We start from the raw sequence: 12,718 nt of genomic DNA, 5'->3' as shown, positions 1-12,718 counted from the left end.
GTATACGTAATTGGTCGCCGCCCAGTGATGCCAGGTCAGCACCAGCACCAGGAGAAACCATGGTACGAACTTTGTGTCCTCATTGGCCAGACTTCGAAGGGTTACGATAAGCCCCAGGTCGTCTCAGGCACCTTGTTAGCGTATGAGGTACGTAGAAGCACCGTACCTTAGCGTAGCGCATCATATGGAACCATGGGTCTAGGTCTATGTAGGGAAATTCCATCATCATAACTTCTTTTTTTATACCAATTTGCATTTGTTCCATCAGCGCAACAATGGGTAAAGGAACAGACAAGCTCTACGTAAGTCAGCACCCTCAACCAAGGTCATTCTTCTTCTAACCCAAGGTCTTTAGATTACGCATTCAGAATGGTCCTCGGCCGACGCCTTCTCTCCCAGCATCGGCGCAGGCGCGTCCCGTAACCAACAAGCCACCGCTTCATTTCGTCGTCTTCCCTTCAACTTTTGCGCCGCGAGCCTTCAACCATTTAAGAACCCAGTCTGCACACCAGATGGAACTATCTTCGATGTCGAAGTCATTGGCGTATGGCTCGAAAAGCATCCCAACCAAAACCCCGTCACCGGCGAGCCTCTACAGAAAAAAGATTTGATCCGCCTCAACTTCGCCCGGAATTCAGAATCGGACTCCCTTGGTGCTGGATTGAGCGATGGAAAAGGCGACCTGATCGACCCAGTCACATACAAGGTCTTCACCGACAACACACATATAGTCGCTATTCGTCATGGCACGTATGCCAACGTCTTCGCTTGGGATACGGTCGATCGCATGAACATCAAGGCCAAATCGTGGCGCGACTTGGTTGACGACGAGGAGTTCACTCGCGCCGACATCATCACTCTCCAGGACCCCCAGAATGCGGCCAGTCGCGACTTGAATCAGTTCAAGTTCTTGAAGGAAGGACACGAGGCGCAATTGACAAAAGAGCAGGAGGAGGAGCGCAATGCCGGCAATATCAATGCCGGTGCTTTGGGAAGCATGGGCGAAAAGGTCTCGCGTGCCAAAGCTGCGGTAGAAAAGGCGCGCAAAGCTCGCGAACAAGGTGGCGATGTCAACCGAAGCTCTACTGCTCTAACGAAACCCACGGGTGCTGGCACCGTCGTTCGCCAGTCGATGATTAACGACAAGAAATTGGCTGTCAACTCTGCTACATACACCACCGGAAAAGCCGCAGCCAGTTTCACTAGCACAGGCTTGACACCCGAGACGAGTGGCGAGAGAGCACTACTCTCTGATGAAGAGTACATGTTGAAACCCAAGCGCGTCAAGGCAACGGGATTTGCCAGGATGGAAACAAACATGGGTGACTTGACAATCGAACTATACCCAGAGTTTGCGCCAAAGGCTGTGTGGAATTTCATCAAACTATCCCAGACAGGTTATTACAAGGGTGTAGCCTTTCACCGAAACATTCCCAACTTTATGATTCAAGGTGGTGATCCCTCGGGCAGTGGTCGAGGCGGGCAGAGTGTTTGGGGCAAATATTTCGATGATGAATTCGATGGTCCCATGACACACAATGGCCGCGGAACTCGTAAGTGGCCCCTTTCAGTACAGTCTGATTCTTGCTAACCTCGCGCTCCCAGTCTCGATGGCCAATAAAGGAAAAAACACAAACTCGAGCCAGTTCTTCTTTGCGTACAAACCAACACCTCACCTCGACCGCAAACACACAGTATTTGGAAAAGTCGTTGAAAACATCAACGTCCTCTCCAAAATGGAAAACGTCCCCACTGATGGCTCTAACCGCCCCCTTAATAAGATCTTGATCAAGGACATTGTCATTCTTCTTGACCCCTTTGCCGAGTTTCAAAAACAGAAACAAGCGAACGAGCTTCAGACCAAGGAGCGGGAGAAGATCCGGCTACAAGGTGGTACAGACGATGATAAGACGACATGGACCGGCAAGCGGATACGAAGCGACGGCAGCATGGAGAACACAGGTGCGGGAGAGAGTGTAGGAAAGTACTTAAAGACAACTACGCAACAGAGTACGCCAACAGTCAACGAGGCAGACCTGGAGGATGTTGACACATGGGAGGAGCCAGTACGCAAAAAGGCCAAAGGAGGCGGTTTTGGAAATTTCGATAATTGGTAATTAAAACGGGCACACAGTCTGCCCATGAAAGACAGCAGTATGTCAATAGCTCAAAAGTGCTAGGTATGTAGCCTTCTGAATCTCGCCCTATCTATCCAGAGAATCATGCTAAGAAATGGAAAAGCCTGCCAGTATCACGCCCATGGCGTATGATGATTTCAATTGAACGTTGAATGAAGTAGTGAGAAATATGTTGGCCCGCATGGTACCGCATATCTATCAGAAATAAGCGTATTAGACTATCGAGGGCAGAGCGCTCAGTGCTACCGATGGAAGCTTGCTGAGAAGCGACGAGTTGTGGATAGAATGGCCAGCCTTCTGCTCCTGCAACAGTCCTGCAACGACGCGCGCCTGTTCCAAGCCAGCTTCTCTATGTATGGCATTGAGGCCCTCTACAGCGTACTGCTTCGTCTCAGGGGAACAGACCGATGACATGCCAAGCATGTACAGCGGCCAAATGATGGTGCTGTTGGTTGAAGCAAGGCTCATAAAACGAGCGGCATCGTCTGTATGGGCTGTCGATCTTGTTGGGTCAAACATTACAGGGCTACTGCCGCTGCTCGAAGCATCGTCCCCTGTACCAAATCGTGGATCATGGGCAGGAGGCGTTGGTAGGACACGGCAGGCTTGCTTCTTGGCAGCAATCGACACCGTATGCGCTGGGTCCTTCCGATCAAGTATATCCCGTATACTAACAACTCCGAGGTGCTGAGGTATACTTGCAGCAATCGATCGTCCTAGCATGCTCAAGAGCTTGACAGATATGGCAAGAGTCTGAAGATGGGCCTCCGATATTGTAATATTGCTGGATGACTCGAAGATTGCACAAAATTTCTCAACAAATGTTTCCAGCAGGAGCATGCGTATTCCTCGCACCATGTTCCAGGTGGTGGATTGAAGAAGTCCGGCATAGACGTGACAAGTTTGTCCCAAAACTCGTGGGTCCGGCTGCGTCAACTGCACATGATGGTATCTCCAGTCCTCTGGTAGCCCGGAAAGTGTTGCAGAAATTTCCTCCTGGACATCAGATATGGCGTTGACTATGTCATCAAGACTATCAAGTCTGCCTGATTTGATATCGTGACGAACCTGCAGTGCTTTGTAAACGGGATATGCTACATAAAAGTCGGGCCCCATGAGTTCTTCGGAGGGAGGAATCTGGCGGCGAAGATCTATTAGAGTCCCTGGCATAGGGAGACCACTCTGAATGCAGCTGATTAGGACCGTTTGGCAAAGCATGAGAAACATGCGTGCCCCGGCTTTGGTCCTGAATTGAGCAACACCCCTAATACTCGCAAGAGCAGCAGCACCATTAACATGATCTTGCCAAGCGCGCATCGTGTGAGTGCTATAGCCCGAAACGAATTCGTACGTGCCAAGAATCAATACGGCAAGCATAGTTGTGTCTTTCACTACTTCTATCGGGTCACGGAGGGCCCGGTGCGTTAAACCGAGTGCGATGGCGTAGCTCTCTTGGGCGCGAGTCATAAGTTCGGGGGACTGGATGCTTTGAGAGCATGCCGCAAGTCCAACTGCTGCCATACTGACAGAGACCAGGTCAATTTGGGACTGGGCCGAGTCCGGAGGCTTCCATACATCGTATATGAAAACGTAATTTTGGTGGGAACCTCCATTCTCTGTAACATAGCGAGAAAAGAAGAAGGAAATCCCCTTGTCCTGTGTCTCGGGGCATAAAGCCCTGTCTAAGGGGACGTCGAGCTCGGAAGTTCTGCCATCATCATTGGTATCAGGTGGGCTTTCCGAAGTCTCTGAGGAGGAACGGCTCCAATCGTTATTCAAAGCTGAAAGCACGGGTGCGCGGCAACGAGCGGCCCGTTTTCTAGAACGTCTATCCGTTGCTTTGTTAGAATTCTCTACTTTGGAAGCAGGCGGCAAGACTCCAACAGGTCTTGGATTAATGATGAATGTCGGTGATGAGCCGATGGGCTCAGTTGGTGTCGAGGGAGACGGAGACGGAGAGGGGAGTCCCTGGCCAGCAGAGCTCTTTTTATTCGGAACGAGATGCTGGGCTCGTCTATTTTCTGCTTTCTTGATGACATGGGAGCTTTCATCTCGGAACATAAGATCAACAATGTTGCGATAACCAGGACATGCCATCCCCTTCTTGGTGCATTGTGTACACGAGGGTTCCTTTTGGTCGCACTTGGGAGATGAATTACATGTTAGCATGAGAAGGACTAAACAGCAGATAATCATGGCCATGCTGTCAGCCCCTGTGTCCCGGTCGTGGACGTTGCCGGGGAATAATTTGGACCAGTGATGACGGGATGACTTACGCGAATCTTCCGACCACGGCAGACGGAGCAACCTTTGGAAGGCTTCCCGCAGTAGACCATGATAACTTAAAAAGACAAAGGCTTGCAGTTGATCATCCAGGTTTGGCAACTAAGGTCGATGGAAAGGTGTAAAGATAGAAGTGCTGGCGCTTTTGCAGGTCATGTCATGATGGGCACCTACTGGTAGTAGTGCTTCTCGACAACGTCAAAGGTGAGTTATTCTGTCTAACAAATGCGAACCCTTGGCTAAAGAAACAGGCCCCGCCAGATGGTAGCTAGATACCTAGAGGAGGGTGGGAATGCTGGGGTAATGTCGAAAGAAGCGACTAAGTATTCCGAATGGTTGTTTGGTTGGGGTATCACTGTGTCAGAAATCGCCAATCATCTATCATGAGCTTGTGAATCGATACCGAGAACGAAGACGACGGAAGAATTATATATTGGTATGCTCCGGATCAAAGAGAAATGAAACCAATGTGCAATTAAATTAGATGTGAAAGGGAAAAGTAGAGGCATGGTTGATGCAGCAGCAGAAGGGCTTGTATGCGGATCGATAGGTTCGCACCCTGGCATTGCACTCAACGGGATTGGGTGTGATGCGACTTGTTAGCTGCAGATTGGGTGGGCAGGCGCCGTTATGGCTGTGTTCTTCCTTCCTTCCCGAGGCCCCCAGTTAAGGATGCATCATTGGGTCAGGACCTACACGTTTCTTCCTAGATTTGTAGATATCGCTACAGGACAGAATATTTATTTGCCTTGGTACTAGGTAGAGTAGCAGTAAATACCTGCTATAACCCGTGTCTTGGATTAGATGGAAATACCTTGATCAGTTGGTGACTGATAAACTTGACTAGCAGCGTCATCCTGATAGAGTTGGGGCCAATAAATCAAACTCGGGACCATGAGGCCAGCTCCAAAGCTATGGGTGCTATGCACAGCTAAGGGTCAACCTGCAACCCTTTCGTTCCTTGATTGCGGCCGTGGCACATACTATTAAAAGCCACAACCGCATGTCTTACATGTAATCCATACAACCGAATGGCTCCTGATAAGGATCTAGCAAGATATCCTCCGAGCTTGCTTCAGTCTTTACCTACCTACCCTCAGAGTATCAGAAAAATTGACTGCTGCAAGCATAAGATACAAAATTAGTAGGCCACCTTACGTTGCTCATACTAGGCTTATTAGACTACTTATTTTTGTACCTTGAGATGTAGGAGGCCAACTTTTCTACCACCCACTACCCAGATAGCTACCCTGAGGCTTGTCTATGGGTGTTGGAAAGATGAAACCAGAAAGGGTTGCAAATCAGATATATTGATCGAGTGCTTATATTTATATGTCTATTCACTCTAAACTTATTCTCTACCCCCAACATGAACCGTCAACAGCTTTGGTCTCCCATCGTTCAGAAACCCACTTTGATCTACTCCTCCAGACGCTCCAACGTCATCGTACGGAAATGCATATCCCTTACCCTCATGTGTAACCTCATGACATATTCTTGAGTAGTGATTCGTTCTTCCTTCTGCCTCCCCCTTACAATAATATTCACACACCTTTTCTCCCTCAGGTTGCCGGCAGTTGTCCGACAGCGTCGTCCTGTTTAGCGCAGCCGCAAGCCGGGCCCCGACGTTGAGCTGCGCCGGCGTAACGTCTGGACCCCCGGCAAACGGCCCGGAGCTGCACGATACAATGTCTCGAGTTGACGGCTTCGCAAACGAAAACTCAAGCTTGTCTTTGCCCACGTCTTTGAAGACGAGCTTGTCGTGATGCACTCGACCCTTGACGTCGCCCCATTCAGCCTGCGTGTTGATCTCGATATCCTCTTTCTGGTATCGCTCCCATGCCGCATCAATCTCTGGCGCAAAGTAGTTCTCCAGCAATCCCGGGTGCAGCTCTGCAGCAGCATTGATACTCAGCGCTCGGAGGTTGGAGCCTGAATCTGACTTGACCACAAGCTTCTCCCATCCCGCGCCGTCCTTTTCGCCCTGGCGCTTCAATCCTTCGCAGACTTGGTCCAGCCCATCCTTTGGTAAACCCCGTACATGCGTGACTTTTCCAGCTTCGTTTTCGAGTTCCAGGCCGATAGGCAAGCTCACAAAGTCAACATATGATACGTTCACATACAACTGGTCGTTGTTGTAAGTGAATTCGCAGAAACCCCAGTCAGCGCGAAAGTTCGGGTCGGTCGGGTTCATCACGGACGGCTCTACCACCGCGGGTCCAGGATTCAACAGAAACGTGAGAGGGTTTTCCTTGCAGAACCAGATGCGGCCTCCAAAGATGTGCGGTATCCGTACCCTTTTCTGAGCTCCAGGTTCGCCGACGTGTATGGCAATGTCTGCTCCCACAGGCTGCAGAATCTTGGACGGCGATTCGGGACGATACAATGTCTCCCCATCTGCGAGAAGCATCACCACGCCTTTCTCATCACGGCCTGTAACATGGGCAAATAGTGACTTCGAGTCCGTATGGTTGGTGAGTAAGATATCCAGGAAGGGTTCAGTAGGCATGGTGTTCAACTGCAACGAAATACTGTTAAATGTTGTATTGTATCGCGTCGTAGCTATGATAACATGTAAAGAGCGTAGCGATTAGTCGTTAGAGGGAGAGACCATTGACTGTACTCATGCCTCAGTACCTCAATACCTTGGTACTTATAATCGCTGCGCGGTGGCCCCCCTCATCATCTCACTCACTGCGTTGCTTCTGCCCTGTTTTAGGCCCTGTTTTGTTGGATTCTTGGCCAAACCTCCAACAACTTGGTACTCAGCTGGCGCACAATGGAATGAAATCATCAATTCAACGCCCCAAACGTTAGTCTATCCTGGTCTAGTTCTTTGAAGTAGCTATTATTTTGGTGCAACCAACACTGAATTTACAGTCAACCTTTCTGCTGTAATTCAGGTCTACTACGTCAGCACTTTGGTAGATTCAGCCACCAGCATATTTGTCTAAGAACCAGAAACGGAATAGTTTTCTTATCACAATACTGACGTATGTACAGAGTACTCTTCTTCAACCACTAACTTCAGTCATGCCCAGTGGTTTACAAGAACAATACCAATAAGCCAAGTCCCAAGCCTCCCAGCAAGCTCAGCTCTGCAACCGCCGCGTCACTTTGGTCATTATCGTCAGAATCGTGCGGCATGTCGCCACTGTGGGATGTTGCATTCGTAACATTCTGGATAGTACACACAGAGGCTCTCTCGGTAGACAGACCACATTGCTGCTGTAAATATGTCTGACGTTTGGGGTCTGATGAGTTGAAGTAAGCCTTGACATAGCTGACAGTGATTGTTGCGTCCTTGGTCGGCGGACCGCCTGACCACAACGGATTGCCGTTACTCCAATGCTGCAGGATCAAATGACCCCCAGAAGTAGGCATATCACTGCCATTCATCTGAGCGAGCAGTTTGCTATCGGCATAAAACAGAACGTGGCCAGGAATATAGTCGAACCGATATTCATGAAAGCTCTCTGTTGGGTCGAAGTCCAAATCCACCCGCTTGAAGTTCCCAGTCTTGCTGGCATCGTAGCCGGCTTCCATGGACGCCCTAGACTGTACAACGAGGTTGGCAGGGTAGACGCCTCTGCCGTGGTCAAACTCTTGTGATAGAAACTCGATATCGATCTCTTGGGTATCGTTGAAATACTGCCATACTGTTAGCTCCCTGAGTCAGAATTCAGTACCAATTGCTCACCCAGAAGAATGCCGCACACGTGCCCTTAACATCTGTCAACTTTATCCCAGCTCGAAATGACCCCCAGTGAAGGTCCAGTCTTGTTGTGTCTATCTCGCTACCTGGGATTGCGTCGTTGTTGATAGTACTGCTCACACGTAGCTCAACACCATTGCCCTGACTAGGATTGTTTTGAGCATGCGTTGCTTGGATGGCAACATTTGTGGGCTCAAAGGCCTTGCTGTAGTTCCCGCGTCCATCTTCTGCTGATACTGTGAATTCCTGCGCTACCCAGTCATGACTTTGGGAGATGTTTTGGAGTTGACCAAAGTCAGTCTCAAGTCGATCCATAAATACAATGACCCCTTCGTCTTCGGGACTTTGAATCGAATAACCACAGTCACATGTGCCGGACACCAGATGCACTGCAGTAACAAGGGCGCAAAGTGAAGCAATCATGGCGACAGAGGGGAGATCGATAATGCCAAGCTTAATGAACTGTGAGGATAGCCTCTTGTGTCACTTTATGGATTTGAATCCTCAGTGCAAACGCGAATGAAGAAAGGCATGACGGGCAGGGTGATGATATGCTGTTAGCACTTGTCCAGGTAGGAAACTGCAGTTCCCCTGAGACTTTCCATCTTTACGAATTGCACTACCTGTGTTCACCTGCTATTTGGTCAGACCCGAAGTAAGGCACGAGGCAACACACCAAAGTGAACAGACATGGCAACAGCGAGGTATCTTGCTTGGGCAGTGGTATTACATGTTAACATCACAGGCACGCGGACGAACTATTATCAATGGCATTTGACAGGTGCTGATTATTCAAGCAAACACTATTCATCTATACACGAGTATGGGCCAGCCTCCTCTCAACGGCATGCTGTGACAAGGGGTCCAGAGGACACCCAAAGTTGCCAGATCATGCTAATGCCGTCTAATGGCCGCAAAACAAACAATCTGTATATCGAACAAGGTATCTGAAAGCCAAACTGAACAGGCAGGACAATGAAACAAATAATAGATGAAACCAAGAATCGAAGAGGGTGCAGAATAAAGCAGACCCAAACCAAATATTCAAAACTGCATGTCGGTGGAAATTCCACCAAAAGAATATTAAAAGAAGAGACAATAAAGGTGCCCCGGCATACAGAACAGAGGAAGTAAAAGGCGACACCGGCCACCCTGGACCAGCTATCGCATTCATTAACCTATGCTGCCATTGCGCAGCTGGCCCAGTTTCCTCTGCCCGGGCGCAAGCCCAATGCGAAAACCGATTCCGATCCCCTTCCTTGACCCCTAATAATGCCGTTTGACCCTTCGTAACCATGCAAGAAAGAGAGACGCAACGAAGAAGGCGAACCATGTGCCTATCAGCAGACAAAACTCGAAACAACTAACAGTAAAAACGAAATAAAAACTGGACATTGCGATTACCCGCCCTGCCTCGGGTATCGCTAAGGAGATAGTGAAATAAGAATCGTAAGGAGATGTAAATGCAAAGGAGATAGACGAGTCCAACTCCCTCCCGAGCCTTTCGCGCCGGAATTGCCCAAGTGAGATAGCAACGAATTAACCCACAAACCAAACTAAACGTAACGTAGAAAGCCAGAAAAGGTATATGCCTAGGAGACAAGAAAAAGCCCAAACCAGCCTAATGGCAAAATAATAGGAAAAGTCATTTCAGTCATCACCAATTAATTTTAGTACACGCTGTCCTCATCGGCCCCCTGCGAGATCATCGAGGGAGTGGAAACATTAGAGGAAGCTTCAGGGTCGTCAACATAGCCGACGAGAGCCTGAGAGTGTAGTTTGAAAGAGTCGCCCATGAGTCGTGTCATGCTATTAAACAGTTAGCCATGTTGCGCTGAGATCATCAAACGATTGATACGTACCCCCAAACGACAACTTCGTCCAAAATAGAGCCCCAGAGTCTTGCAACAACTGCACTCAGTTGGGACATGTAGTTCTCGTCAATTTCTTTGACCAGAAGCTGACGGACTTTGTTGTACATTGCCAGTTCCTCCTGGGTAGCAGGCTCCTCGTCGTGTTCCAGACGATAGAGCCAAAGTGACAGAATGATCATCAGATCCATGCCACAAAGCGCGTGCTCTACGCTCCAGTTGGTAGGCGATACACGGGCGATCCATCTCACTCCCTGGGAGACAACGGTTTCCAGACAATTGTAACATTCGTCGATAACCTTGACCATCTCACTCGAACGCTTTACACGGTCACGAGCATGCGTCATCGCGGCCGCAACCTCGTAGGGTTCATGGTAGCGTAAGGCCTCCTGTACTGCCTTGAGGTCGACCTCTAGGCGGGCACGAGCGTTACGGTACATAGCTTTGGCGTTGAAGATCAAGGGGTGGCCCTTGTGAGGGGCGCTAATGGGAACCGGGAATGCTTCGGTCTCGCACATGTCAACAGACTTCTCCCATGTCTCTAGAGCCAGCCGTAGCTTGTACTCTGTAACCACATCTTGCAATGCTTCAGGGCTTCGCTTGTGATACCAGACCTCGAGGAACAAAGCATTAATCATGACACGAGTACCAAATGTGCTGTACCGAAGAGTCTCGCCTTGGAAAAGGTTGTCGTGAGCCTCCATAAAGGTCACAGTCGTGGAAGCTGCAAGATGTTCTTGCCACGTTGCCTCATCTGCAACTTGCAAGTTCCAGAGTGTTTCGGTAGAAGGGAGCTGCAGATCTTCAAATTCGCTGAAACTGATGGCAGGTGTATGATTGTATGTAAGAGTCAGCAGGCCAAAGAAGATGTAGACTGCGTAGTATGTACGGCGGCAGCCCTCGTCCTCGACCCATTCGGCACGAGTTGGCTTTGCGTTTGTGCGAGCTTCCTGGCGGAGCTTAAGCTCATACCTGTTACCGGCGACCATGTTGGCGAGCAGACTCTTGATCGAGCACGTCCATTCAAGGCCCTTGGGATCACCACTCCAGCTGGCAAAGATCATGTTTAGCAGGTTGCTCTGCATCGTCCACAAGGGGCACTTGCGAGAGCTGAAATTCTCCTTACTTTGAAGAAATTGGTTAACCAGGACCTTGGAGCCGATGTGGAGCATGTATGCTTGTTCTTGATCAAAGGCATAAAGAGCACCGATGCTAAGGACTGCCAGCAACAGTTGAGGCGAGACTTTGGTAGGGTGAAATGAGGCTGGGTGCAGGAAAGGTAGATGGTGGTGGAATAGCCCAAAGTATGTTGAAAGATATCGGTTTAATGATCCAAGGCCAGGAAGGCGGAATCCCTCAGGAATGGCATGCTCGCTGTCTGCATTGCGGATGTTATCCAAAATAGCGTTGCGCTCATCGTCGCCTGACACTTCGGGAGCCTTGTAGCCAGCTTTGGATGACTCCGAAACCCAAGGGGATGGTGGCGCGGCGGCAGAGTTTGGTAACGAATTGATCATCGACTGTAGAGCGGGGACTAAGCCATTGCAATTTTGACCATTGATAGGGGGCAGTTGGTTAGACTGAGGCTGCATTGTGGCTCCGCTGGTGAAAGAAGGCTGCGACTCGAACGAACCAGACGCGCTTGAGGTTATTGAGTGTGCCTTGGGCTCGGCGACTGATTGAGACATGAAACCGTCCCACTGAACCTGGGGTAGTGCAATGGCACCGGATGGGTATGTCACTGTAGATTCCATGGCAGAAGCGTTGTGGGGTGAGTATGCCATCGAAGGACTGTCCTCGTACGAGTGGTCTTCGCGCATCGCAGCGGTGGCTTTGTGGTGTAGATCGGCCACAAGCATTGCAGCAGCTTCCACGTCGAACATGGCATCGGCACCGGATTCCATTTGCTCCAGAGTCGATGTATCGATGGCGATTGATGATTTCGAAGGGGCGCCGACGGCGCGGGTCTTGGGGCCAGCCCGGCGCTTGCCATCGCTGTGAAGTGGGACGCCGCCATCCTTGGCGTGGACTGTACGATCATGTCTGAGAAGAAGATCGCGACGGACAAAAGTGCTTCTGCACTTCATACATTTGAAAGGTCGCTCCTTTGTGTCTGTAAAATATGTTAGCTTGCCACCAAACTGGCAGAGAGGGGGGGTTGCGGGTGGGTTGGCCGTTGATTGAGAAGGGGGTAGTGTGTAACGTACGTGATCGTTCATGGCGACTTCGATGTTCGCTCCTGCTAAAGGCCCTGTTACAAAACTGGCACTTGTATTTGCGTTCGGGTGCCAGTGAGGCCTTTCGCGAAGAGGCTGTCGAGGCCGCGGGGGGCGGGAGGACTGCTACGTTTGCACCGGGCATTTTGACGTAGTCGGGTCGCGTTTCCTAGGCGTGGATGGCGACAGGGGACGACGGCAAATTTGCGATCGGTAATCGGGCAATTAGGCCAGGCCTGACAGCACGATGGTTGAATATCGTCTGATTCGTAGAATGTTGTTACTCTCGCTCCTGCTCTCAACTGCTAGCTCTTCGCTTGCGCGGACTCCCGTGGGGTTTAAAGGGTGAAAGTGGTGATCTTGAATGTGATGATGGTCATTGGATATGATTGATCGATGGTCATGGAAAGGCGGCGATGCTGGTGTTGGTTAAGGTTAAAGGCTCTGAACGGCCTCTTCGAAAGTTTTGGGGGATCGGTTGATAAGACGAAAGGT

General features: G+C 50.0%; 5 protein-coding genes across 5 annotated transcripts; 1 reads left to right on the top strand and 4 right to left on the bottom strand.

Moving 5' to 3' along the window:
- Positions 1-275: 275 nt before the first annotated feature.
- FGSG_05403 (uncharacterized protein) lies at positions 276-2,283 on the top strand (the record flags this gene model as incomplete). Its single annotated transcript, XM_011325632.1, has 4 exons — positions 276-302; positions 356-1,553; positions 1,606-2,113; positions 2,250-2,283. The coding sequence occupies 4 exons, from the start codon at positions 276-278 to the stop codon at positions 2,281-2,283; spliced, it is 1,767 nt and encodes a 588-aa protein (XP_011323934.1).
- FGSG_05402 (uncharacterized protein) lies at positions 2,102-4,446 on the bottom strand. Its single transcript, XM_011325631.1, has 2 exons — positions 4,415-4,446; positions 2,102-4,280 (listed from the first exon to the last, which is right to left on the bottom strand). The coding sequence occupies exon 2, from the start codon at positions 4,233-4,235 to the stop codon at positions 2,352-2,354; it is 1,884 nt and encodes a 627-aa protein (XP_011323933.1). The 5' UTR covers positions 4,236-4,280; positions 4,415-4,446; the 3' UTR covers positions 2,102-2,351.
- A 983-nt stretch (positions 4,447-5,429) lies between these two features.
- Positions 5,430-6,930, bottom strand: FGSG_05401 (uncharacterized protein; the record flags this gene model as incomplete). Its single annotated transcript, XM_011325630.1, has 2 exons — positions 5,430-5,507; positions 5,974-6,930. The coding sequence occupies 2 exons, from the start codon at positions 6,928-6,930 to the stop codon at positions 5,430-5,432; spliced, it is 1,035 nt and encodes a 344-aa protein (XP_011323932.1).
- A 536-nt stretch (positions 6,931-7,466) lies between these two features.
- On the bottom strand, positions 7,467-8,559 carry FGSG_05400 (uncharacterized protein; the record flags this gene model as incomplete). The annotated part of the gene is made up of 2 exons (XM_011325629.1): positions 7,467-8,072; positions 8,122-8,559. The coding sequence occupies 2 exons, from the start codon at positions 8,557-8,559 to the stop codon at positions 7,467-7,469; spliced, it is 1,044 nt and encodes a 347-aa protein (XP_011323931.1).
- A 1,247-nt stretch (positions 8,560-9,806) lies between these two features.
- FGSG_05399 (uncharacterized protein) lies at positions 9,807-12,368 on the bottom strand (the record flags this gene model as incomplete). The annotated part of the gene is made up of 3 exons (XM_011325628.1): positions 9,807-9,945; positions 9,999-12,120; positions 12,215-12,368. The coding sequence occupies 3 exons, from the start codon at positions 12,366-12,368 to the stop codon at positions 9,807-9,809; spliced, it is 2,415 nt and encodes an 804-aa protein (XP_011323930.1).
- Between the last annotated feature and the right edge of the window lie 350 nt (positions 12,369-12,718).

Source organism: Fusarium graminearum, chromosome 3 (assembly GCF_000240135.3).
Source record: "Fusarium graminearum PH-1 chromosome 3, whole genome shotgun sequence".
Classification (NCBI taxonomy): Eukaryota; Fungi; Ascomycota; class Sordariomycetes; order Hypocreales; family Nectriaceae; genus Fusarium; species Fusarium graminearum.
Note: the sequence above shows the minus strand (reverse complement) of the source record. Positions and strands in the feature narration are given on the sequence as shown.